The sequence below is a fragment of the Crinia signifera genome, chromosome 3 (genome assembly GCF_055691185.1).
Source record: "Crinia signifera chromosome 3, ASM5569118v1, whole genome shotgun sequence".
In the NCBI taxonomy this organism is placed as follows: Eukaryota; Metazoa; Chordata; class Amphibia; order Anura; family Myobatrachidae; genus Crinia; species Crinia signifera.
In genome coordinates this window covers 292,168,866-292,195,117 of record NC_139219.1, presented here as the reverse complement: position 1 = coordinate 292,195,117, position 26,252 = coordinate 292,168,866, and the positions used below count along the sequence as shown (strand labels likewise).

The window sequence follows — 26,252 nt, the reverse complement described above, 5'->3', positions numbered from 1 at the left end:
ACGTGGTTGGAGAATAAAATAGTGTGCCCGACGCATTGCGAGTGCAGCGAGCGATGCGAGGGGATGCGGTGCACTTCAAACTGTGTCCATGTCGACTGTGATGACATTCAGGTAAAAAAACGGTGAAAAACCCCATGTCGACCTTTAGACTGTCGAACTAGACATTGTCGAACTATTGACCTGTCGAACTAACGACCTTTCGACCTAGAACCATGTCAACCTTTTCCCATGTCGACCTAATGCTGTCAACCTTATGACTGTTGACCATCATGCTGTAGACCAAATGATCCCAACCCCCCTAGGCATGGGCCTCACGTGCCTAATGGGACGTTCAGCACTGATTAGACCATGTGTACCCAGCATGACATTGCGGGTGACGGGGACCCCACATTGGCAGGTCTTTACACACTTGCCGATTCAGGGAGAAACTTAACGACAGGGGAACGAATACAGCATGGTGTTACTAGTGATATCATCAGATTGAGCTGCATGCACAACCAACCAGAGGACGCAATGACCAACTCACGGGAGCGCTCAGTAGTATGTACACCGGACAATTTTGTAGGCAACATCTTTCAAAGTATTGTCTAGTATTTTCCCAGCCCTTACATTTGAAATTTCAGTTTATGACATTACTGTCATAGCTAATCACTTTGTTTTAAATGACACAATTGTCAAAAGTTTTAATTGTCCATATAAATCACCTAGAGGTCGGTCTATAGACGATAGACAAGCTGAGCACTGTGTCCCCTGCTGCGGATGGACAGAGCCGCGCTGCTGATCCCTGGGTAAGGCAGCCAGCACATATGCTACATACAACATTTCATGTATGTTTATATGGACTGACCAGGTCCCTTTGTAACGTGTTGTCGGCTCAGCAGCCCAGGGGCAGAAAACACTCACTTATGGGTAAAATTATATGAGAAATCTATTAAAGATGGGATGTTGCCCAAATCAACCAATCATATTCCATGTATTATTGTGTAGAAGGTGCTAAATCAATAAGTAGAATCTGATTAGTTGCTATGGGCAACATCCCACCTTGAATAGAACTTAGTAATCTAGCCTAAAGCCCCGTACACATGGTGCAATTCTAGCAAGAATCGCTGGGTTTATGGTCGCTGAGTGACCATATCCCTGTGCGTATGGGGCGGCTGTCACCGGGTGGCCAGCACTGCAATGGACGCTGGTCACAGGAGCATGCGTGGAGCAGGTGAGCAGCGCCTGCACCAGCCTTGGCTGTGTTCCCCTTGGGCTTCCCGCGGCAGTGTCTCCTTTTCATCACTGATGAAATGGAGACACTGAGCCAGCGGCATAACTATAAGTTGGGCGCCCCCCGCCGATAATAATGCACTGCCCCCCACCACCCTGGCCGCTCATGCCCCCCCATCCCCCACAGATTTACCTGTATTCGCTGCAGTGGTCCCGGCTCCACTCCTGGCTTCATTATGATGCTATGAAAAATGGAGCATCACAAAATGTCCGCCCCCATACAGCAGACAGTTTCAGAGAACAGTGTGCTATATGGGGGCGGACATTTTATGATAGCCCGTCTCCATAACATCAGAATGAAGCCAGGAGGGGAGCCGGGACCACCGTAGCGAGTACAGGTAAAACTGTGGGGGATGAGGGGCATTAAAATAGCCCCGCAGTCCCCGGCGCCCACACTTACACAGCGCCTCCCCGCGACCGCGGGTGCTGCGGTCCTATTGTTACGCCACTGCACTGAGCAATATGATTGCTGAGCAATATAGTGCTGAGCAATATATTGCTCCGTGTGTACACAGCTTTAGTGTGTCTTGAAAACTAAGGTTGGGAAACACTAATGTATCCAATACAGAGAATAAACAATGATTAGAAAACCTCTTTATTAATGCCTCTAGTAATAACACACCAAATACTTGAGAAATGTCTGTGTAAAATGATATGTCTCTGTTCCACCTGTCAGCACATTCATTCGTGTTCTTCTGTGTTACTAAGCCACAAAGTAAGAAAAGGCTGCAAAATGTATCATTATGACCTCCGTCCAAAGCCTTTTACCAGACTTGTGGTAACATGACAATATGTCTGTTCCATGAAGTAGAACGCAGTTCCCCGGTGACGTACTTCGGTCATGTGCTGGCAGCTATGAGGGCACTGACTCAGGAAACTAGCCCCAATTTTCTGTACAACATAATTATATGTTTTAAACATGACATAAGTCAGTGCAATGTAATACATACATGAATCAGTGTCTATTGTATTACGACAGATGTTATCAAATATTAGGGATTTCAAGATTCATATTTGCTACAGCTCATACACTTCATGAAAACTAGAATACAATGTATCTGGTGCAATCGAAAAGTTTACCAGAGGATTCAGATAGCCTGATGGCTATTGTCTTATACTGTATGACAAAGCTAATACCGCTTTCACATTGCGAATGCCGGAGTCGCACCCAGGATTTGGATATGGGAGCAACCCGGCATTTGTGCTTACTACGACTCACAGCCACCCTGCTTACTGACTGACGTCATCTGGTCGCACATAGGTGGGGCGGGGGAGGAGGCAGCACTAAGGTAATGATGCTGTTTCCTCCATAGAAGTTAACGGAACCCGTGTCCATCAACCCCGGTTACCCGTTCACAATGCACCGCAACCCGGGTCCGACCTGGATAGACCCCTTCTTTTTACCCGGGTCGGATTGCTGAACCCGGTATTTTTCAAAAGGCCCTTTCACACCGCAAAGTGTCCCCTGTCGACCCGGCAGCAACCCGGGGCAGATCGGGGTTATTTGTGCTGTGTTCAGGGGCGGATTGGGGACTAAAAGTGGCCCTGGAAATTTCCTGGAAGTGGCCTCATGTAGGCGGTAACAAATAAATAATAGCTGGAGCCAGCATAACAGTAGGCGGCATTAGAGACATCGGTGATAGGCAAGACTAAAGCATCAATAGTGTCTGGAACTATACAGCATACATGGCAGCACCCCTTGACTGATTTGGCACACTTAACAGCACCCTTGCAGTAGCAAAAAAAAATATATACATATTTTTTCTTTTAATAAAAAAAAAAAAAAAAAAAAGCCAGCTCCCCTGGACTGATACGGCACACATGGCGACGCCAGTGGAATTATACAGCACACATGGCAGAACAAGTCAGACACAGAGAAATATGCTTAGGGACGCCTAAGAGCCAACATCATGCGGATCCATACATTTATACGCCACCACCCTCATACATACTGTACATTTATACGCCACCACCCTCATACATACTGTACATTTATACGCCGCCACCCTCATATATACTCACCACCCTCATACATGCATACATTTATACACCACCACCCTCATACATACATGCATACATTTATACACCACCACCCTCATACATGCATACATTTATACACCACCACCCTCATACATGCATACATTTATACACCACCACCCTCATACATGCATACATTTATACACCACCACCCTCATACATGCATACATTTATACACCACCACCCTCATACATGCATACATTTATACACCACCACCCTCATACATGCATACATTTATACACCACCACCCTCATACATGCATACATTTATACACCACCACCCTCATACATGCATACATTTATACACCACCACCCTCATACATGCATACATACATACACCACCACCCTCATACATGCATACATACATACACCACCACCCTCATACATGCATACATACATTTATACGCCATCCTCATACATACATTTATACACCGCCACCCTCATACATACATTTATACACCGCCACCATCATACATACAGTACATGTATACACCACCTTCCTCATACATTTATATGTGTACATGCATACATTTATACGCCGCCACCCTCATACATGCATACATTTATACCCCGCCACCCTCATACATGCAAACATTTATACCCCGCCACCCTCATACATGCAAACATTTATACACCGCCACCCTCATACACCGCCACCATCATATATGCATACATTGATACACCGCCACCCTCATACACCGCCACTATTATACATGCATACATTTATACACCGCCACCCTCATACATACATTTATACACTGCCACCATTATACATGCATACATTAACGCCACCCTCATACATTCATACATTTATACACCACCACCATCATACTGTACATGCATACATTTATACAGCGTCACCCTCATACATACATTTATACACCATCACGACCATACATGCATACATTTACAGCACCCTCATACATGCATTTATACACCTCCTCCCTCATACATAAATACATTTATACACCGCCACCATCATACATACATACATTTATACGCTACCATCGTCATACATTAAGTACTTAACCCACCACTCTCATCCATCCATCCATGCATGCATACATACATATAACCATCCATACACTGCCTCCTTCATACATACATGCATGCATGCATACATATATCCATACATACACTGTCTCTCTCATATACATTCATCCACTGCCTCCACCAACACAACATAGTGCAGCTACATAGATATGCATCCCACCCTCCGATTCAGCTTTCCTGCCGCTACATAGATGTTTAAAACCCCCCCCCCCCCCCCAACACAGTCCCTGGTTGCCCCCAAACAAGGCCACCGTACCTTCCCCGGGTAACTTACTGAGTAGTTGACTGCACGCTGGGAGCCAGGCGTCCTCCAAATATGGAGACGGGGGAGGTGCTCCGCAGACCGCGGCCAGCCTGTTAAGCAGCCGATCAGTGTACCCAGGGCCGGTGCTAGGGTATTTGGTGCCCTCCTGCAAACTATAAAATTGGCGCCCTCCCCACACAAAAACGGGTGTGGTATAGGACTCAGACAGCACGGTGAGTGCAACAAAGCCCCTTGCGGGCTTGCTGCACTCACCACGCTGCGGGCACAATGGCTCGCTACGCTCGCCACCTATTCTATTCTCCCTCTATGGGGGTCATGGACCCCCACAAGGGAAAATAGCGGGTAGCCGTCGGGCACCTATATGTCGGCATTTTGACAGTCGGGATCCCGACGTCGGGTAAATGCCTTTTGGGATCCCGACTATCGGGACCGCGTCCAGCACCCTACAAAAACTACATTATGGAACTGATTTAGAACTGATCGCTGCTGTGATCAGATAGCCGCCGCCCCGCCAGTGTAAAGGCCTGCCCGGTGCAAGTCTGAATGAATCCCTGATCGCAATCCATCTGAAACTCACAGAAAACATCTGGTTACCACTAACAAACACCGGCTTTCTGTCAGTCAAGTTGTGAAGGGATTGCGAAAAAGTAATCAGTTTTTCTTGTTTGACCTTGCACATGCGCACTATGATCCGTACGCATGCGTAGTCATTCAGTACTCGATCGGCTTGTGAATTCACCCAGCGATCAGGTCTGAATAACCCCCTATCGCTGCTACTCTGCACTTCGCTTCCCAAACACACTACACTACTGCCGCTACCCTGTACACACTACATTAGTGCATACCCTCCAACATCTGAAGGGCAGAAATCGGTACACATTCGGAAAGGGGGCGTGGTCACTTGGAAAGAGTGTGACCACACCCTCTTTCCGATTATGTACTGGTAATTTATTTCCCTTTTTATGGTTGCCTGTAGTGCACTATATAAAACACACAGCTGTTGGCAAAGCCATACCTGCTGAAGAGACACAATCTGTCCTCCAGTAACCTAAAAAATGCAAATAGTGCTGCTCACGTAAAGACCAGCTCCCGCCCCAGACTGTCCTTGGACAGTGACACATTTCCACTATTTCCCCACTCACATCGTCTATGTGAAGCTCCAACATCCCGATTCCTCCACCATCTCCTGAGGGCCATAGAAACTGAAAGACAGTCATTGCCTCCTCTCTGCTGTGCAGCGCTAGTGCGCTGTGGCTACAACAGACATAGTCCTGGTGCCAGGTCCGTGGTACCGGCGTGTGACGTCATGACGCATCGCACGCTGGCCCAGGACCCGCAATGCACCCTTGGGAACAGGTGCTTGGCACGGGGAGCTCACTGTCAGCACAGTGACACAGCCTGGAGCCATGAGGACACCTGGAGTCTGGAGAGATCCAGAAATTCGGTACATTCGGTACAGATTTAATTTGCCGGTACAGACCATTAAAAAACGGTACTGTACCGGCAAATTCGGTACAGTTGGAGGGTGTGTTCGTGTTCATGCTAGGCTGTTTTAGCAGGGCGCCACATCCTGACTGATGTTTAAAGGGTAAAAATGTGCCCTGCTAGAACAGTAAAAAACAAAAAATCAGTAATGTGATTTACTAATTCAGCATAACATATAGAACTAATAGAAGGGAGCTAAATATTTGAAATGTGTGTTCTAATAATGAGAGAGAGAGAGAGAGAGAGAGAGAGAGAGAGAGAGAGAGAGAGAGAGAGAGAGAGAGAGAGAGAGAGAGAGAGAGAGAGAGAGAGAGAGAGAGAGAGAGAGAGAGAGAGAGATGGGCAAAAAGTACATTCCACTGTTCATAAAACTTCAGCTAAGCAGTGATCTTTATGCTTGACCTGTCCTGTGAGTAATAGTGTGCCTCACCGCAATTCTGGAAGTTCTTCCCTGCTCTCTGGATGTGACACCCATATGTCTTCTCAGGGTGTGTGGGGGTATAGGAACAGTGGCAGCTTAGCGGTGTCCCCGCGTGCAGTAGTTTGCCGGGATTTCAGGTCCAGTGGGGAGGGAGAGAGCGCGGAGGGCTGCGCTGCTGCCTGTCATCTATTCTGACAGGAGCAGCAGGGAGGAGGAAAGGGGAGCCACACAGATTATGCTGCCTGCCATGAGAGCAGTATAACGGGCACACTACACCACACATCATCGTGGATGCAAAGCAGGCCCTGCTCCTGAGTGTGTCCACAGCTTCTGCGATGAGGGGGAGGCTGCATAGAGCCGGGCGGCCCCGCCTCTTCTGATTGGATAGAGATGGGGTGGACAACCTGCGGCTCATTAAGCAGAGAGACGCAGGTTGGCCACCCCTGCTCTATGCAGTCAGAGGAGGCGGGGCCGCCTGGGCACATCGGTTAGGGGGCTGCCGTCTGCCAAGTGTAATGAGGGTCCCGGCCACAATTCGGCCTCAAAGCAATCGGCCTCCCGGGAAACTTCCCGGTCATTTTAATGGCCAATCCGCCCCTGGCTGTGTTAAATGGTATGAATGGTCAGATCACTCTAATGAAGTTGATCGGGCCAGTGGCAAGATCCGCACATGTGTGTGCCAATGTTTATGAATGGCTAAATTAAATTTACTGATACAGTATATAAGCGGGTAGCACTAATAGGGGACAGTTCTGTTGCTAGTGATATTGATATACAAAATATGCAAATCCGGAACCCATGGAGGTTCACACGCAGTCTTGCGATGTCAGACGTACTGTAACTGGCTGATATTTGCACAGATGAGCATGGCAGCGATTCTTAGTGTCGCATTCAACATTGGAATCCTACCACATTCCTTTTATTCATGTGCTTTCACCAAATCGAAGGTGACTGAAAGCTGGTCCAATGCGATGTGCGGTCCCATGCACATTGCACTGGAGCCTGAGGGTCGTACCTGATGTAGAAGCGATCTGTTGAATCGCATCCAAGACATGCAGGCTTGGCTGGAGTTGCATGCAATATAGTGTATCCAAAAAGATCTCATATTATATATATCATATGCGGTCCACCTTCCCGAGCAGCTCAAGGGGGGTTGCGGGCAACTTCTCTACTTGGAGAAGTGGACAAGATGTATGGGGTAATTTAGTGGTTGTCTCTAGAAGCTCTGCCTGAACAGATGACATTACGTCTGTTTATATTAATAAAATATTGATACTTTTACCATATAGTGTAATTAGTATGAAAAGGGTCTTCATTCAATGGATCACTACACCAAAGTCTGAAATGACTTCATATTGCAAGTAACCAATGTTTCCACTCACAGGTTTTCCTATTTACGGAGAGATTTGATTATGATGAGGACAAAATGACCCTAGAAAATGGGTTACATAACTTTGTCTACTCTGACCCATATTGTACAGGATATGGGCAGATAGTAGTATTGGATTCGGTATGAAATCCCGGTCAAAATCCCGACAGGGTCAAAATCCCGAATGGGTCATAATACTGACAAGGACAAAATCCCGACATGGACAAAATCCCGACAAGGACAAAATCCCGACATTGAAAATCCCAACAGGGTCAAAATACCGAGTATCCCCTATCCGTAGATCTGTTATCCGAAATATTCCAAAAAACGTGGCTTCTTCAGCAGTCGCAGAAGTGCATTGCATGAGTTTGCAGGCGCGCCATTGACGTCACTGACACACGGTAAACTCACGCAAAGCACTCCTAGGACCGCTGAAGAGGACCCTGAAGGCCTCCATCGATGCCGGGGGACACTGTGGACATCGTGGGACCATCGGGACACCACCAGGTAAGTATTAAAAAACAAAATTATTCCAAAAAACGTAAATATCCCTTATCCGAAATTCTCGCGGTCCCGAGCATTTGGGATAAGAGATACTCAACCTATAGTAGCCATGTTTAATAATAATGTGTTTTTCCCCTGACTGATTCACAGCATGTTCATTAAGTTGACGCCACAGTCACTATATTTAGTGCTTAATCTCTGTTTCGGTGAGACTGGTCATATATATTATTTCTAGAAGGTGATTTTTGGTGACGATCCCTTTTTATCCCTTCATCCTTAACCAAAATCGATAAATGAGGTACCATTTTAAAGATTAAGTTCTCCGCTTCTGACGAATTGTTCTTTTAGAATTGCACATTGTATTGTTTGTTTATCGAAGATTAAAATTGACTTTTGTCCCTACAGTTCTTTCTCTGGATGCGTCGATACGGCACGGCTAAGAGGATCAGTTTGCACGGCTACTCGAAATGGTTACAAATGAACCGGTTCTTTTTTATCCTGCAACAAACCACCTATAACCTCGTTATAAAATTTGTCCGATTTTATTCGCATGCAAAATTTTCACACTGGTCACCTAGTTGAATCTACTGTTATATTTACTTTTACCATATTGATGAGGTTATTTAGGCTCGTACACAAACTTGTCCATTTGTTTTATGCTCGTTCTATGCCCTGTTCTGTTTTGCAGAATAAAGTTTCTTAAAATGTTGCACATGCAAAACAGTGTGCGTGTCTCTGCATGGGGGTCGAAGGAGAGAGGAAAAATAAGGTGTAGGAAACTATTGGAGAGACAGGATTGGCCTGTTGGGGGGGGGGGGGGGGAGGAGGGGGCACTAAGAGCTGATAATTCTGGTACAAGTATTAGCAAAATCTTTTAATTAATCATTATCTCTCAAAAAGGTGTCTAGTTCTCGGAAACAAATTAGTTAATGGCTTTCATAAGATTAAAGTGTCACCAGCATTAAGAAACCAACAACAACAATAATTATTCACTGGCTTTTGCTTGTAGGCTGAATAAATGTCAGAATTCTGTATTTGCCAATCTATATATCTCAATATTACTTGTTTAAGCTATCACATAGTAGGGGAATGAAAAAGGTCATTTTCTCTGTGCTGCACCGCACCAAAGGCAGGGTCCCCCAGAGTGGCGGCTTAAAGACACAGTAACTATTTTCAGATAAAGTTTAATTGAATTCACAACTCCCCACCACTTTACTAAAACATAATAATTATATATTTTCTTTTTTAATCTGTCGTAGTCCCACTGAAATTTTTTTTTTCCAGTACTTAGGACACACTAACAGTGCGTGTTTTCCAGCTCTTCTCCCAGAACCACATGTTAAACCACCTGTGGATCTTTTGAAATGTTCCAGTCCGCAATGAATATACCTGTGCCCCAGCAAGTATGTATGGAAAAGGTGCACTGCTATTGTGTCCTGGGAGCTGGATTTGCAAGGCACTGCATTAAATAAGAACAATACCAAATTCACTCAGAAAAGCAAATTACGGGGTCAGGCTTTTCTACCCTTTAATTTGCTGTTCAATATGGGTCCTTTACTTGTGTGAGAGGGTCAACTGGGGTCAAAATTCCACCAAGGTCGAAGACCTAGCAATTTTGACCCGGGTTGACTCTTTCACATATAACTTATGTTGGTCAGGAAATTACTGGGCAGAAACGGTTGACCCGGTAATTTGCTTCTTTTTAAAAAAAAAAATGACAAATGACAGGTAAAAGCTGGGACTTAGGGACATTTCTGTGTAAAAGTTGTATAACACACTACAAATGATGAAAGTTGAGTACCCCGGCCTGGACACCACTTCACAATCAGTCGGTGACAAGTTTTTTTTCCCATAAATCAGTATATTCCCAGCTATCGTCATTTTGTATCAATCATTTGTAATGTGTTAAGCTCATCTCGGTTTTGCGATGACATGAGATCTAGCACAAAAAGTATGTGCTGCACATACGTTGTACTAGATCTCATCTCATCCCAAAACCGAGATGCGATGAGATATTGTATACAATATTATATACAATAATTGTAACGTGTATGGGCACCTTAAGGCAGTGGTTCTCAACCTCGGTCCTCAAGGACCCCCAACAGTGCACGTTTTCCAGGTCACCTGGCAGGTGCACAGGTGCACTCGCTATTCACTGACACATTTTAAAAAATCACAGGTGGAGCTGATTATTTCACCTGTGATTCTGTGAGGAGACCGGGAAAACGTGTACTGTTGGGGGTCCTTGGGGACCGAGGTTGAGAACCACTGGTCTAAGGGTTTATAACACAGTCCCAATGTCCCTTTATTGAAGAGTTGCCTACCTGACCCTCTCCATGAGGTAGAAAATGCTCTGTTCCTGGGCTTCCCTGGTAATGTAGGATTGCCATCACCTGTGGTGAAATACCTTTCTTATAAATGACCTAGCTCCCCACAGGTGATGGTAATCATACATTACCAGGGAAGTCCAGGAACAGAGCATTTTTTCCCTGAAGGAGAGGGTCAGGTAGGCAACCCTGCTTTTTTCTCTTGGCACAAATAATGGTAAACTGAATCGAATTTTAATATCAAAACAAAAAAAACATTATGGTTCTAAATGTAGGCTTGTTAGAATATCCCTTTAATCCTGGACACCTATAGTTTACACAGTTTCTGTGGCCCTTTAATCCTGGACACCTATAGTTTACACAGTTTCTGTGGCCTGCTAGATTCAAGCCTTAAATTCACCTGGTTTTAATCAGCCTCAACCTGTGTATATCATAGGTGTTCCAAATATTATGGCAAAACGCTGTAAATGGATAAGAAGCTGATTTATGTGACTTTTGCCCAGTTTGTTTTTCTACAGATTTTTTACATAAAGTCATGGGGAACTTTTCATTTGCAAAGGGTTCTCCTCAATGCAGAGATGAGGCATGCACCTTGATTTGTGTCAGATACATCATCGAGAAATGTATAAACCTATGTGTTTTGTGGTGGCTTGGCGGAACCAGCACCTGTTTTATGCCGATCTGCTGAAAATATCCCTCCAAAAATGGCTGCTTCTTTGGAGTAGACTGTTGCTAGAGGTTCTACTGGACGAGCATGAAATCCCTGGCAACGAGTGTGTAGCCCTTGGCAAGGAGCAAGAAGCCCCTGGCAACGGGCATGCAGGTAGAAAATGATAATTAATGTATGGGTTGGAGAGGGGGGACACCAGATACCTTTTTGGCAGAGGGACGCAACATTTCTAGTTACGCCACTGTGTGCTGCTACGGTAAGGAAATCCAGCATATACAATACAACATAACAAAGATTTCTCTCTGGCAGTTCGGCAGATGAAACCACTTGTGCAGTATTCAACAAGCATAACATCTGCCAATTACTTCATTTAAAAATCACAATTTACAATTTAAAAAAAGGGCTATTTTGGCACTTAAAAATGCATGCAGAGTGTAACATTGGTCCAACAACTTACAAAGTTTCCACTTTCTTAAAAAATAATAATAAATAAACATTTCATGATTGCAGTATTTCCAGAAAGATATTACACCAATCATATGTTTTGTATATGTGACAAAAATAAGGGTTAGAAAAAATAAACTATAATTGTATAGACTAAAAAGACATTTAAATAACTTACAACTATTTCAAAATCATTGTTATTAATTCTTCTGATGTCTTTTGATGGAAATAAATAACTTAGTAAATCAGCATGTACTTGTTTATCTGCACAAAAGAGACTAATTGAAAATACATTCCATTCAAATTAATTGTGTGGCCGCTGATTGGCCGAGAGCCAGTCAGAATGGGAGCCAGTCATTTGATTGAGAGTTTTAAAATCTCCTGCCCGCCCACCACTACCAAAACTCCCATTAATTCAATGGGCGGATGCTGGCACACCAATAATTTGAACATTTAATTTAAAGTGGCAAATCATATGTGAGCCCTCCCGGGATGCTGCTGGGAATTTGAAGTTAAATCGGGTTCAACTTGTTAAGACAAGTCGGACAAGTGTATAGGGGCCTTTACACATCTTCACTTTCTTGGATCATTCATTGCACAAGACTTTGTCAGGCGCCTATCAATAGTCAGGTGATGTTTACTGTATAGTCAGAAGCATAGTGTTGCAGAGAAAATTGTAAGTGCTGTATTTCAACCATAATGTACCAGAAAAACAAATCATGATGATTTCGCAATAATCATATCAGCTTCTAGATAAATAAATCTGCCCATTACTTCTGCTAAAACATGAGAATTTCTTACCCAAAAAATTCAGAGCTGTTTTAGAAAAGTAATTATGTTAATATGTTCTAAGAATATTAATTATCTTTGATTGCTGGGTACACATGTAAAACAAAAACAAAGATTTATCTGAAAATGTATTTTTGTACTTTTTGTCAACTTGTTTTCAAGTTTTGGAATGGAATCTTGGGTTTGGTCACCTCAACTGTTACTGGTGCGGAAGGCAACACTATTACAGACACAATACAATCAACAATCAGACACCAGCCCTCATTTAATAGGAGAATCCAGTATTTCTTGATAATCTTGTCGTCCTAATCTTCCTAAGTAGAGTTTATAACCAGCCAACGCAAAGACACTGATCATGATTAATGCCCCACCTATTAGGTCATAAAGACTGGGAAACATACGCAACACAAGAAGTTGCAGGATCATGGCCACTACAATCTCCAGGTGTTGCACTGTGCTAACCAAGGCTGGGTGGAACTTGTATAGAGCATAATAAACACCAAGGAATGCTACAGTTGAACACAAGCAGATTGCAAGGAGGTAGCCCCAGGTTTCTCCATCCAGAGGGATGATTGGTTCTTGAAGGACAAACATAGTACAGGCTCCCCAAACACTTCCAGTCCACCCAAAGGTAAATAGTGCAGTCCACATGCTGACCTTCTCTTTGATAGACCTATAGACTATCATGGAGAGTGCCGTGGTAAGTCCAGCCATTACTGTCATAGTGTAACCAAAAGCTTCCTTCCAGACACCAAGGAATGAATTCTCCTCATTAACGATATTTGGAATCATGACCAAACCTGCACCAAGTACACTGCAGACCACAGTGATTAAGTCAACGTATGCCATGTGTTCATCTAGCAACAAGAAGGCCAGTACAGCACTGAAGACAGTAGTGGTTGCTCTCCACATAATGGTTCCATTGCTTGGAGGAACAATAGAGAAGGATGTGTAGGCACACGTAATGGAAATAACATTGCACACTCCATAGAAGAATAACCTTAGTCTATACCCCGGAGGCCCAAATGGAGCCTCATTATAGTAACAAACCATTACCACAGACAATACTTGCATAACAGAACGAATAAATATTAACTCCAGAGAGGGTACTTTGGAGCGATCAGATACCAATCTGGTGATAAGTGCTACACACCCATGAGCCATTGCTGATGCGAACAATACAGCCCATATTTTCCGAGACTGAAAGACAGAGCTGTCTGCAAAACTTTGTAACTGCTGGGCAAGATCATTATCAGGATCCTCCGTCTGCTTTGGCCGGGCATCCATGGTCCCAAAGAAGGTTCTTCCCTTCTTTTTGTTGTCTAATAATTTTTTTTTCGGGTTCTCCTCCATAAAACCACCATTGTCTTCACTGGTGTCTTCATACCCCTCATCGCCAGGTTGAGGGTAATGGGACATGTATTTAACTGTCACAGTGTTGGGATGTATTTTTACCCTTTTCTTGGTTGAGTATGGTTTACTTGGTGAACTTTCCATATCTTCAAATAGTACTCTGCAAGTAATTAACAAATATTTATATTATTATTTCAAATTAAGATGAATATAACCACATGCAAAGAAAACTACTTAAAGAAGAAACTTGTTAATAATGTTATTATACTAATTTTAAAATTGTATTTAACCTTTCAATGTCATTCAATAAAATGTAATTGTGAGTCCCTATAAACATACTAGTTAAAAGACTGTCACAATATTGGCTTCTGTAATACACTTTTAATGCAGAGAGAGAGAGAGAGAGAGAGAGAGAGAGAGATAATTTTTATGTATTACTGGAATTAAAAATTAAAACACATACTGTATTAATTCTTCATGAAAAGAGCCAAAGGGATTTTTACTAACTGATAATTGATAAGATGATTTCATCTGTATATGGAGCTTTATAATCTATAGTAAAAAAGATGTGTCTGCCTAGAAACCACCATTAAGGATGCCACCTTTAGGCTTCATAGTGATGCAAAATCCGAACCCTCACCATAGGAAAACATAGGGAGGGACTTCAGTTGCCCAGAAACCCCTCCACCCGACTCATGGTTTAAATTATGACCATAGTGGGCAATAATATTACTGATGCTACGCCACAATATAGAGTATAAGAGAAAGAATAGTGCTGCTGTGCATGCCCAGTGGCACAGCTTTTTCGGCCAAGTCTGCTCTATATGTGGATCTGAGCGCTCTATCATCTATTCAGACCAGAGAGACCAGTGTGGTCCTGCAAGAAGAGACTTCTTAGCATGGCTTAGCATGATGTGGGACAACTTGCTCTTTAAAAACTCAGTTCTCTCTCCTACTCTCCTACTGGAAAAAATATATATGTATATTTATTATGGGATATTTAATCCTTTCATTTCAACATTTGTTATAATTTTAAAAGAGATACATTTGATTCATAAGTATGTGTTTACACCAAGGGTAGCCAACTCCAGTCCTCGAGAGCTACAGACAGTTTACATTTTCCAGCTCAACTCGCAGGTGCACTCGTTACTGACTAACATATTTTAAAAGATCCACAGGTAGAGCTCAATACTTCACTTGTGATTCTGTGAGGAGCCATGGAAAACGTTAACTGTTGGTAGCTCTCGAGGACTAGAGTTGGCTACCTCTGGTTTAGGCCTTCTCCTCTACAGTCAAGGGCAAATGAGGTTCCTAAGAGTTGACTATAGATTGATTGTCACCAACCCATGAAGGTGGCAAAATCAGGGCCGATGTAAGGATTCTCGGTACCCTATGCAACACTTCAATCTAATGCCGCCCCCTCCAACCTAACACTGCCTCCAATGCCCAGTTTCGAACCCCTCAAGGGAAAGTGTGGAGGTGGCACTTTAGAAGTTCCTAAGACACCACCTGCATTAAGTACACCAGGAATGTCTTAATAAACATCCTTAATTGTGGGATAGGAAGACCCATTGAAGGCCCCCCAGATCTATGCAGCTGCCTAATCGTAGAGCCTGCCCTGGGCATAATTAGCATCTAACAAACTATAGTCTGCTCCAAACAAAGAACCGTTTATGTAATACAGTACTTCAGACATATGCAGGCCCAAAGATCCCTGTAAGCCATTTACCAGATTAACAAATAGAAAAAATGACTTGGCAATGAACTCCAATAATAAACACCCCACTACACCTGCAAACATGCAAGAAGCGAGTACTCAACCTTTTTAATATACAAACATAAATATCTCAAGACAGCACTGAGGCATATTTTATTAATCCAAAAAAAATGAATTTAAAAAAAGAAAAAGAAAATAGTAAATTAACACCAACAATGTCACATAAACTTTATTTAAAATAAAGACTATATAACTATAAAATGATTCAAAGTTGTATAATCAATGCTAAATGCCACTGTTTATTCAAGCAAAATCACATACTGTAAGCAGGGCCGGTGCAAGCCCTGCTCAGAGCAACCTTACATATGCGTGCACCTTCCACATCATTTGATGGTCATCGACCATTGAATAATGTGGGTGTAACCCCACAGGCGTACCACCAATCGCAAGGCAGAGTTAGGTTGACTCGCAAGGATGCGAATTCGCATCTGGGCAAATCAACCAGAATTACCTCCTTAGATTCTTGAATTGTACCCACAAAAAAAAACCACAAATATTCAGCACACTTCCAGCTCACTAGCTCACAGAGTGCGAGAACATAAATCCTGCATCTACCTCTGGTCACAAAGTATATAATAATTTAGCCTCATCCTACATTTCCAACCTCATTTCCATCCACACTCCTATTGCTCTATCCGCTCTTCCACAGATTGCTACCGCCACTCAGCCTTTGGTTTTTTTTCACTCTGAACCCTCTTCAGGAACTCACTCCCTCACTTTTTCATTAAAGCCTAGCCCAAAATCCATAGTTACAAGGTTACAGTCACCTCTATAAAAAATATCTAACATCGGTGCCACATGAATACATTCATTAGTATGAGAATATATATAATTGCATTGCTACAGACATGTCTACTGGATTTAACATACTGTAGCAGCAAGTCATCTTACATGTATAACCAATGAAGGACTGATGCAGGATTGGTCATTTTACATGTATAAGCAATGAAGGACTGAAGCAGGATTGGTCATCTTACATGTATAAGCAATGAAGGACTTATGCGGGATTGGTTATCTTACCTGTATAAGCAATGAAAGACTGATGCGGGATTGGTCATCTTACATGTATAAGCAATAAAGGACTGATGCAGGATTGGTCATTTTACATGTATTAGCAATGAAGGCTGATGCGGGATTGGTCATCTTACATTTATAAACAATGAAGGACTGAAGCAGGATTGGTCATCTTACATGTATAAGCAATGAAGGACTTATGCAGGATTGGTTATCTTACCTGTATAAGCAATGAAAGACTGATGCGGGATTGGTCATCTTACATGTATAAGCAATGAAGGACTGATGCAGGATTGGTCATCTTACATGTATAAGCAATGAAGGACTGATGCGGGATTGGTCATTTTACGTGTATAAGCAATGAAGGACTGATGTGGGATTGGTCATCTTACATTTTTACACAATGAAGGACTGATGCGGGATTGGTCATTTTACGTGTATTAGCAATGAAGGACTGATGCAGGATTGGTCATCTTACACGTATAAGCAATGAAGGCTGATGCAGGATTGGTCATCTTACATGTATAAGCATAGAAGGACTGATGCGGGATTGGTCATTTTACATGTATAAGCAATGAAGGACTGATGCAGGATTGGTCATCTTACATGTATAAGCAATTAAGGACTGATGCGGGATTGGTCATTTTACGTGTATAAGCAATGAAGGACTGATGCGAGATTGGTCATCTTACCTGTATAAGCAATGAAGGATTGATGCGGGATTGGTCATCTTACATTTTTACACAATGAAGGACTGATGCGGGATTGGTCATCTTACATGTATAAGCAATTAAGGACTGATGCGGGATTGGTCATTTTACGTGTATAAACAATGAAGGACTGACGCAGGATTGGTCATTTTACATGTAAAATCAATGAAGGACTGATGCGGGATTGGTCATCTTGCATGTACAGATGGGGCAGGCTACATCCTGGCTGGCGGATCGCCAGAACGTCCCCGCTGGCTATCCGCCAGCAGCCTCGCCATCCATCAGACTGAGACGCGCATGCCTCTCACGCGCACGCGCGTCTCAGTCTCCGTCGACGGGGCGACGGAAACCCTGTCCGTCTCTGCCTCAGGGAGACGGACAGGGTTAGGGGGGTTGCGGGCAGGCGGTGGGGACCCCGGGTGACCGCCGACAAGCCGGCGGTGACCCGGGGAAGCGACGGAAGCTCAGTCGGAAGGGGACGCGCACGCCTCTCGTGCGCGCGCGTCCCCTTCTCGCCATCAATATGGCGCTGGCGGGGGATGGCGGCTGGCGTCGCCAGCGCCATCCCCTGCCAAGATGGGACCTGCCCTATCTGTATAAGAAATGAAAGATTGATGCGGATTGGTCATCTTACATGTATACGCAATGAAGGACTGATGCGGGATTGGTCATTTTACGTGTATAAGCAATGAAGGACTGATGTGGGATTGGTCATCTTACATGTATACGCAATGAAGGACTGATGCAGGATTGGTCATTTTACATGTATACGCAATGAAGGACTGATGCAGGATTGGTCATCTTACATGTATACGCAATGAAGGACTGATGCGGGATTGGTCATCTTGCATGTATAAGCAATGAAGGACTGATGCGGGATTGGTCATCTTACAGTACATGTATAAGCAATGAAGGACTGATGCAGGATTGGTCATCTTACATGTATACGCAATGAAGGACTGATGCAGGATTGGTCATTTTACATGTATACGCAATGAAGGACTGATGCGGGATTGGTCATCTTACATGTATACGCAATGAAGGACTGATGCGGGATTGGTCATCTTACATGTTTAAGCAATGAAGGACTGATGCGGGATTGGTCATCTTACATGTATAAGCAATGAAGGACTGATGCAGGATTGGTCATCTTACAGTACATGTATAAGCAATGAAGGATTGATGTGGGATTGGTCATCTTACATGTATAAGCAATGAAGGACTGATGCGAGATTGGTCATCTTACATGTATAAGCAATGAAGGACTGATGCGGGATTGGTCATCTTACATGTATAAGCAATGAAGGACTGATGCGGGATTGGTCATCTTACAGTACATGTATAAGCAATGAAGGACTGATGCGAGATTGGTCATCTTACGTGTATAAGCAATGAAGAACTGATGCAGGATTGTTAGACTTTAGCCACATGGTTATAACACATTACATACATTCAGTTTCCATCTGAACAGTATAGGAATAAATGTTTTTGCAGTCAAAACATAGCAATTGTTCATTTACTTATTCAATGCAATTATACCAGATACGTTTCTTTTCTCTCGTCATCATTGTTGCTTATTTATAAGGCACCACTGATTCTGCAGAGCTCGGGCAATGAGCAAAATATAAACAGAACCACCCATGAATAAATAAGGGGCGACACAACTAATACCATCAGTAGAGATCAATACATACAAAGACACAACTAAAACAAAGGATATGTTCCCAAGAGGATGAGGAGATAAGAGGTAGCGGAGGCAGCGAGGGACATGCTAATGAGGGCTAACATTCCAAAGGCTTCTAGGGAAACAAGGGACAATTAAATAAATCTTTACAAATCTGATAAAAGTAAATGGGATTGAATGACGTAAGTGAAGTTTGCCTAAGGAAGCAGCATTAAAGGCTATTACAGTCTTCATTATTTTATAGGCATGTGTACATCTTTTAAGAGGAGAGTGAATGTGCTGGGAGAAATGATCCTGCCAGTACAACAAAAACCTGGACATTTAAATTTATCGGTGAAATATTAATTTTCTTAAAATATGGAATATGTTGTCATTTTGTTCTGTGGAGCTTTGTGATTATGGGTAGTCATGGGGCCACAGACAAAAAGAATGGGGAGGATCCTTGACCATTAATCTTTTCCATACTTTACCTGGCAGCAATCAGAATGGTGAAGTGCTGAAAGATCTAAAACATCAAACAAACAATTGTGGCAGTCTCTCCTCAACTGCCGTCGCTGGCTCCTGCCAGTCACTATCACTTGCGGGTCTCTGTCAGATGCTCACAGGCTGCTCTCAGACTCTTTCCTCCCAGCGCGCTAGTGTGGGTGCCACCACGTTGCCATACTCAGCCGCCGGAGGTCTGCTGGACCAAAATGGGGACTCCCTGCTTCTCTGTCCCTGACCATGACCTTCTGTCAGCATGAGGTCAGGTCAAGCACTGCTCCCAACTTCTGCACTCTGCTCTGTACTCAGACTCCTCTGAGCTCTCTGCAGCACACTTTAGCTCACATGCCTTCCTGTAGCTCTCTCCAGCATCTAATATCACATGGTGCATGGTAGCCAATCCTGGCACTTTCTGACTTCCAGGACTTTCCAGGCAGCAGCAGTGATCCTGGGTCTCAGAGTCCTCCAGTTTGTACCCAACCTGGTTTCTTAGTAACCTGGTCAAAAGTGTAGCAGCTCAGTCTGCTACACTGTTCAAAAGTGGCACCTAGGATAGTCCCTGCTCTGGGGTGCCAGTGCCACACAATCATTGCTTAACCAGGGTTTAAAGTGTGTGTGGAGGGACGGGCACTGGCTGTAACAGAGTTCCAACACCTGTAATTGTGGGGTGAACTAAGATTAACCTCCACTACAGCCCTGTACAGTAATTCCAACAGAAAAGCCTATCCCAGTGGCTTCCTATTTTGGTACGGCGTATGTGATGCTGCCACTGCTACTGAAGTGAAGAACAGAGGAAAATATGCTGCTAGAGGGCCAGAGACATATATGTGTATAAAGTGCACTCACTGTGGACATTTTGTATAAGGGGTACTTCAGCTGTGGGCATTATGGCCTGTCTTCTGGTTCACTGGCAAAGGAATATTCCTTTGTCCCCTTGTGTGCATGGCTGCGTACACCTTTGCAGCCGTGCACAGGGGCAGTGGGTGGGAACTCAGCTCACTTTATCTGTTCTCATGATTCTGTATAATGGTAATGGGACCTACACACGGGGCGATTTAAGGGCATTTTATAATGATCATTAATGATTGCTTAGAAAATGCTCCTACATTGCTCCATGTGTAGGGACCATAACGATTGCGATGCAAGGCCCTGCACGTCGGAATCGCCCGACGATTAATATCCACCATGCAGGATAAATCTAATTAATCACCGGTCAGGGGTCAGGGCCAGTGTTCTCACCGGAACACTGGCCCTGACAGTCGCTGTGCAGCTCTGTGTGCTGAGCGATCTTGCTGAGCGTTCTACATAGCTCAGTTTGCTCAGCAGTGTTGCCCCGTGTGTAAGCCCCATAGCTCCACTTGAAAGATAGTACCTATTGATCAATAAATTAGCTGGGTGCTACAGCCTAGTGGCTTCTTTCTTGAAAGAACTAAAATGAACTGCTGAAAGGAACATTCTAATGCTGCCACTTGATGGTACCTGACCTTCCTCACCAACATCTGTGACCATGGAAACACAATGCTGCCCACTCATTGTTCCCAAGGCTAATGGTTTAGAAAGTCAGTTATTCATAACAACACAGTAGAGCAGCAATGCCGGAAGGCACCAAAGTGCCCACTGTACATGGATCATTAGGTCGAAAGTGTCTAGGACGTAAGTCAAAAAGGTCAACACATGAAAAAAGGTCAACATGCATTGGGTGCATTTCGACTGTCAACTGTTTTTCATGTCAACATTTTGCTCGTGTCCACCTTTTGGCCATGTAGACCTAATGCATGTCGACCTTTCTCATGCGTTGATCTTTGGCTGTCGACCAATAATGGTCGATCTTTCGACTGTCCACCTAGACACTTTTGACCTAATGACCGCATACTGCTGTACTCAATGGTTTCGGCTTTTGTTTACATACATGACTCCACCCATGTAAAACGGGATCCAATGAGCCCATGGTGAGCTTGGCTAATGCATCATTAGCCCCTGAAGAAGGCCAATTGATTGCGTTTTAAACAGCTGTTATATAAAGGGGAAGTATGCAGAAATAAACATTATTTTCCTTATTATATTATATTATACAAAAATGTAAATGTATTTTACAGTTTATTATACTGTATATTTTGAATGAGATATATATGGGGGCACCAAAATCTTTTAAGTGCCTACAGCCTCTAAAGGTCTTGGGTTATTCAGACCTGATTGCTGTTGTGCGAATTAACAGGGCAACCGATTATCGAATGATTGCGCACGTATACAGATCACAGTACGCATGCATGTTGTCAAACAGAAACAAAAATCAGCAATTTTTTTTTCATCGTAAGCCGGCTGCTGTTTGACTGTCAGGCAGCCGCCATTTGTGGGTGGTATGTTGAGTGAGTTGTGTATGGATTTGCTTCTAGCCGCAAACGGCAAGTTTTTCGCAAGCCGTTCGCAGCCATGTGCAAGGTGGTCTATCACTCTGGTTGGGTGGCATCTATCTAATTGCAGGAATGTATGAGTCATCAGCAATGTGGCAGCCTAAGTAACCCCCCCCCCCCATAATCCACTGCTGCTGTTTCCAGGAGTCTCAGCACAAGCCCCAGTTTTCTTCATCCATTCCCGGTGACATTTAAATTTCCCATGTCCGAGTGCAGTGCTTTGGTTTTGCCCCCAATAACGCCCATTGGTTGACTTGAGCACTGCCCTTCTTTTTGGCTCCGCCCCCAACACCACCCTTGATGAAGGGAGTCCAGATGCTACCCTGGAGCTACAAAGGTGCTGTAGCCATCTGCTGCACCTGCTGTGACATAGGCCACCTGCACGCCCGTCCAAGTTGATCACAGCTGGTGCTCTGGGCAGCTACTCCCAGATGAACAGAGGAGCATGAGGGGAGGGGGCGGGTGCCGGACATTAGGGGTTGCTGCAGGGTTGGTATGGGGGGGCCCAAATGTGTGGGGGCCCAGGACGACCACCTATAATCCGACCCTGGTACAACTACATCCATCTGTCTGTGCAATCCTACTGTATGCACAGTGGTGCTGCTATCTCTGATTCCACATTCCACACCTAAACCCAAATGCAATGTGGCACAAGCAGACAGATGCTGTCATAGAAGAGAACCTGCGCTGCTGTGCACTGCCACGCTTCCTAAATGTGTTTTATTATGAGCATGTATTAGGAATCCTAGCTAGAGTCATTAGTCTTGAATAACAAGAATGCAGTGTATGTAATGAGCAAAATAAATCTAATAAGGGTCCAATTTATGTTCAAGAATGATTAGTGAGACTCTAAAATGTTTTCTTCAGGGAGAAATTACGAGTCGGAATGTTAGCAAAATCTGTAATAAATGTGAAATGGAATATTGGGCCTAATTCGGACCTGACCGCAAGGCAAATTTGTTCTCAAAATGGGCAAAGCCATGTGCACTGCAGGTGGGGCAGATGTAACATGTGCAGAGAGAATTAGATTTGGGTGGGTTTAGCCCCATACATTCTAGGGACCTTATTTGGGTCCATTTGCTCCCCTTTGTGCAGGGGAGCGATGGTGACCGGCTGCGCATATACATTTATATGCATGTGCAGCCGCTAGGTGCGAGCGGGCGTGGTGAACTGCTTGTTCACACTGGGAAAATCATTAGATGGTAAGTGAATTGCGCATGGATTTGGGAGATTTTCGCAAGCCGTTCTCAGCCATGCACAGGGCGGGTCATCGATCTGGTTGGGCGGCCTCTATCTGACTGCAGGGCTCTGCAATTTTGCAGAACATTGATCAGGTCTGAATAACCCCTTAAAACCAGCCCTGACAGACGTCAGATCAGGTCCAAGTCAAAGCTGCAGTACCAGAGAGGGCACCGCCGTCTATTTGACCTCTGGGCACTGGGTAGGAACGTACACCCCTACCTCTGCTGTCATATCTTCAATTCCTCCTGAATGCAACATAACCGTAGCTTCAATTTCCTCTAAGTGCTGATAAATACTGTAAGCAGTTGTGAAAGGATAAAATCTGCTACAAGATTCTTCAGCATATGAAGCCGTCTACACTAATGTCCTCAGCTAACTTTTCTCATGTGTTATATTTGACCCCTCTGACATACTGTAACTCATAACCTCATCTCTCATTATCCACCTTCCTTTTACAAGAATGGGCCTAATTCAGACTTGATCATAGGGCAAATGTGTTCTCAAAATGGGCAAAACCATGTGCGCTGTGGGGGGGGGGGGGGGTTGGGCAAATATAAAATGTGCAGAGAGAGTTAGATTTGTGTGGGGTGTGTTGAAATTGCTGTCTATATTGCAGTGTAAAAATAAAGCATCTAGTACAATGGCAAACGCAGGATTTTTAGAGGGGGGTCTCCTAATTTAATCCACAATCTCCCACTCTGTAGCATATTGGAGTAAGTACGGGAGTCTGGGGGAGCGGTAACAGCCCTGAAAATTGGTCTTTTTATACACTGGATACTGTATGGAGTACAGTATTAATATTTAACAGTACAGATGGTCTATAGTATATGTATAAGTGATCAGGAAATGTTTAAATATATCATAACATATAAATGCACAACCATAATAGAACCAGTACTGGACTTTCTAAGATCATAATCTCCCACTACATGTAAGCGCTCCTGTCTCTTCATCCTGGCAGCTACTCTCTGGTCAATTAACATGTTTGAGGGCTCAGATCCACACACACACAGTAAATGCAGTAGAAGAAGCTGTTACACTAGGCAGGTGCAGCAGCTCTGCTCTGTCACTTACACTGCATGATGTGACGGCAGCTATATTGATCATATTATATACCAGTGCTATAGTTGTCCTAATTGAAAGAACTTGTAAAGTAGAAGGGGATTTCAGGGCAACCAGAACACCCCCCCCCCTCGACTTTGCCTATGCAGTAATTACCCTGCTCAGAAACAATATAACGACTCATACGCACAAAATGAGTCTATGCCGATTATGGCGGTGGCGGAGATCTAGCGGGGTAAGTGCATACACATTTGCAATGCCGGGGGGCAAAGGAAGCGACGTTCATGCTGCAGCAAACCTAGGTCCTTATTCCAATTGAATTGCAACGCTGCGTATTCCACAGCTTTGCGAGTCATTGAAATCCCACCCCCACCCTCCCTTCCCCCTTACACGCCTCGGTCCCCCACATGCATGCAAATGGATGTTTTGCATATACATCCATTCATAGCCTTGTGTGCGGGGACAAAATCATTCAATGGTCGGTGACCAAAGGGGGGCAGAGCATTCGGCAGGGCGGTGGGCTGCTTTATGTTACTCTCTAAGCAGCAAACGACTGATGCTTAGCAAGCGGTCCTGAATCAGGGCTTATATGTACAAAAGCAAAATGTCCTGTGTCCATGTGTTATCTAAGATAATAAAACCCTAAGTCCTGAAGTCAAAATGATACATGCAAGGTTTGAACAGCTTCCTAGCCCTGGGTTATGCTAAAACTATTTTTAAGAAATAGGAATTAACGAACATTCATGGATTATGGGTGAGATTTAATAGGATGAGAGATTCAGAAAGTGAGAGATTTGGGAAGGAATCTCCAGTTTTTTTAAAGCGGCAATCATTTACACGGCAAAATCCAACTGGGTTTGCAGTGTAAATGATTGCCGCTTTAAAAAAAAATTGGAGATTTCTTACCAAATCTCTCACTTTCTGAATTTCTCATCTTATTAAATCTCACCCATTGTATCTAGATAGCAACACTTCCTACCCATGATTTCGGATTGAAGACCCGATTTCCCTAATTTTTTTGTGTAAAGGTGATGGACCAAATCCTTAATTAGGCCCAGTGTGTTTCAGTCCAGACTTTCATCAGGGGCAATAAAATAAATTTCTTAACAGCAATGTTTAGACATGGAGAGAGGGCCATACATATTCAATGGGAAGCTCATTCAGATGAATTGTCGAACAATCAACTAACTTGTCACTGTATGCAGGGCCATCTTAACATCAGCACGGGCCCCCCCCCCCCACCTATGTACAGTAATGGATCCAGGCAGTGAAGTTCCAGGCAGGGGCGGCTGGGAGCTTGTAGCGCTATTTGCTGGGCGGCGGGGCGGGAAGCGCTGCTGAATTTGAAAACATTTTTAAAAGACTTGCTGGACGCTCATTGGCTGAGAGAATTCACCCAATCAGCATCCGGATCTTCATTTTAATATCATTTCAAATTCAGCAGCGCTTCACGCCTTGCAAATAGCGCTACATGCTCACAGCCACCGCTTCCTGGATCCCTGCTGCCTGGACCCTGCTGCCTGCCATCCACCGCCGCAGCAGCAGCTCCCCAGGGCAGTGCCATATTTCCCATTGGGGTGGGCCCCTAGAATCCTTGGGCCCCTGGGCAACTGCCCATTAAGCCCAATGGGAAAGACGGCACTGATGTATCAGCTTCTGCTTAGTGAAACTACCACCATAGCCACTGCTGCTAAGTACATTGTAACGCTCACTGCAGTGTGAATTATGTGATTACAGAAGACTGTAAAGTGCAGTAAAAATAAAGTACCTAAATATATGCATGAAATATAGTAGAAAAAATAAAGTGCAAGTAGATGTTTGAGTTACAGTAGAAATGTAGTATTTATACCTCTTTCACAGCATAGCTTTGACCCTGTCTAC

At 44.0% G+C, this 26,252-nt stretch overlaps 1 protein-coding gene across 4 annotated transcripts in view; it reads right to left on the bottom strand.

Moving 5' to 3' along the window:
• Positions 1-1,479: 1,479 nt before the first annotated feature.
• SLC35G2 (solute carrier family 35 member G2) overlaps positions 1,480-26,252 on the bottom strand; it is a 35,263-nt gene continuing 10,490 nt past the window's right edge. For all 4 annotated transcript variants that reach the window (XM_083178454.1, XM_083178457.1, XM_083178455.1 and 1 more), the window contains exon 2: positions 1,480-14,148. In XM_083178454.1, the coding sequence (XP_083034580.1) occupies positions 12,897-14,132 (1,236 nt within the window). In that variant the 5' untranslated portion in view covers positions 14,133-14,148 and the 3' untranslated portion in view covers positions 1,480-12,896. The remainder of the gene's footprint in view (positions 14,149-26,252) is intronic.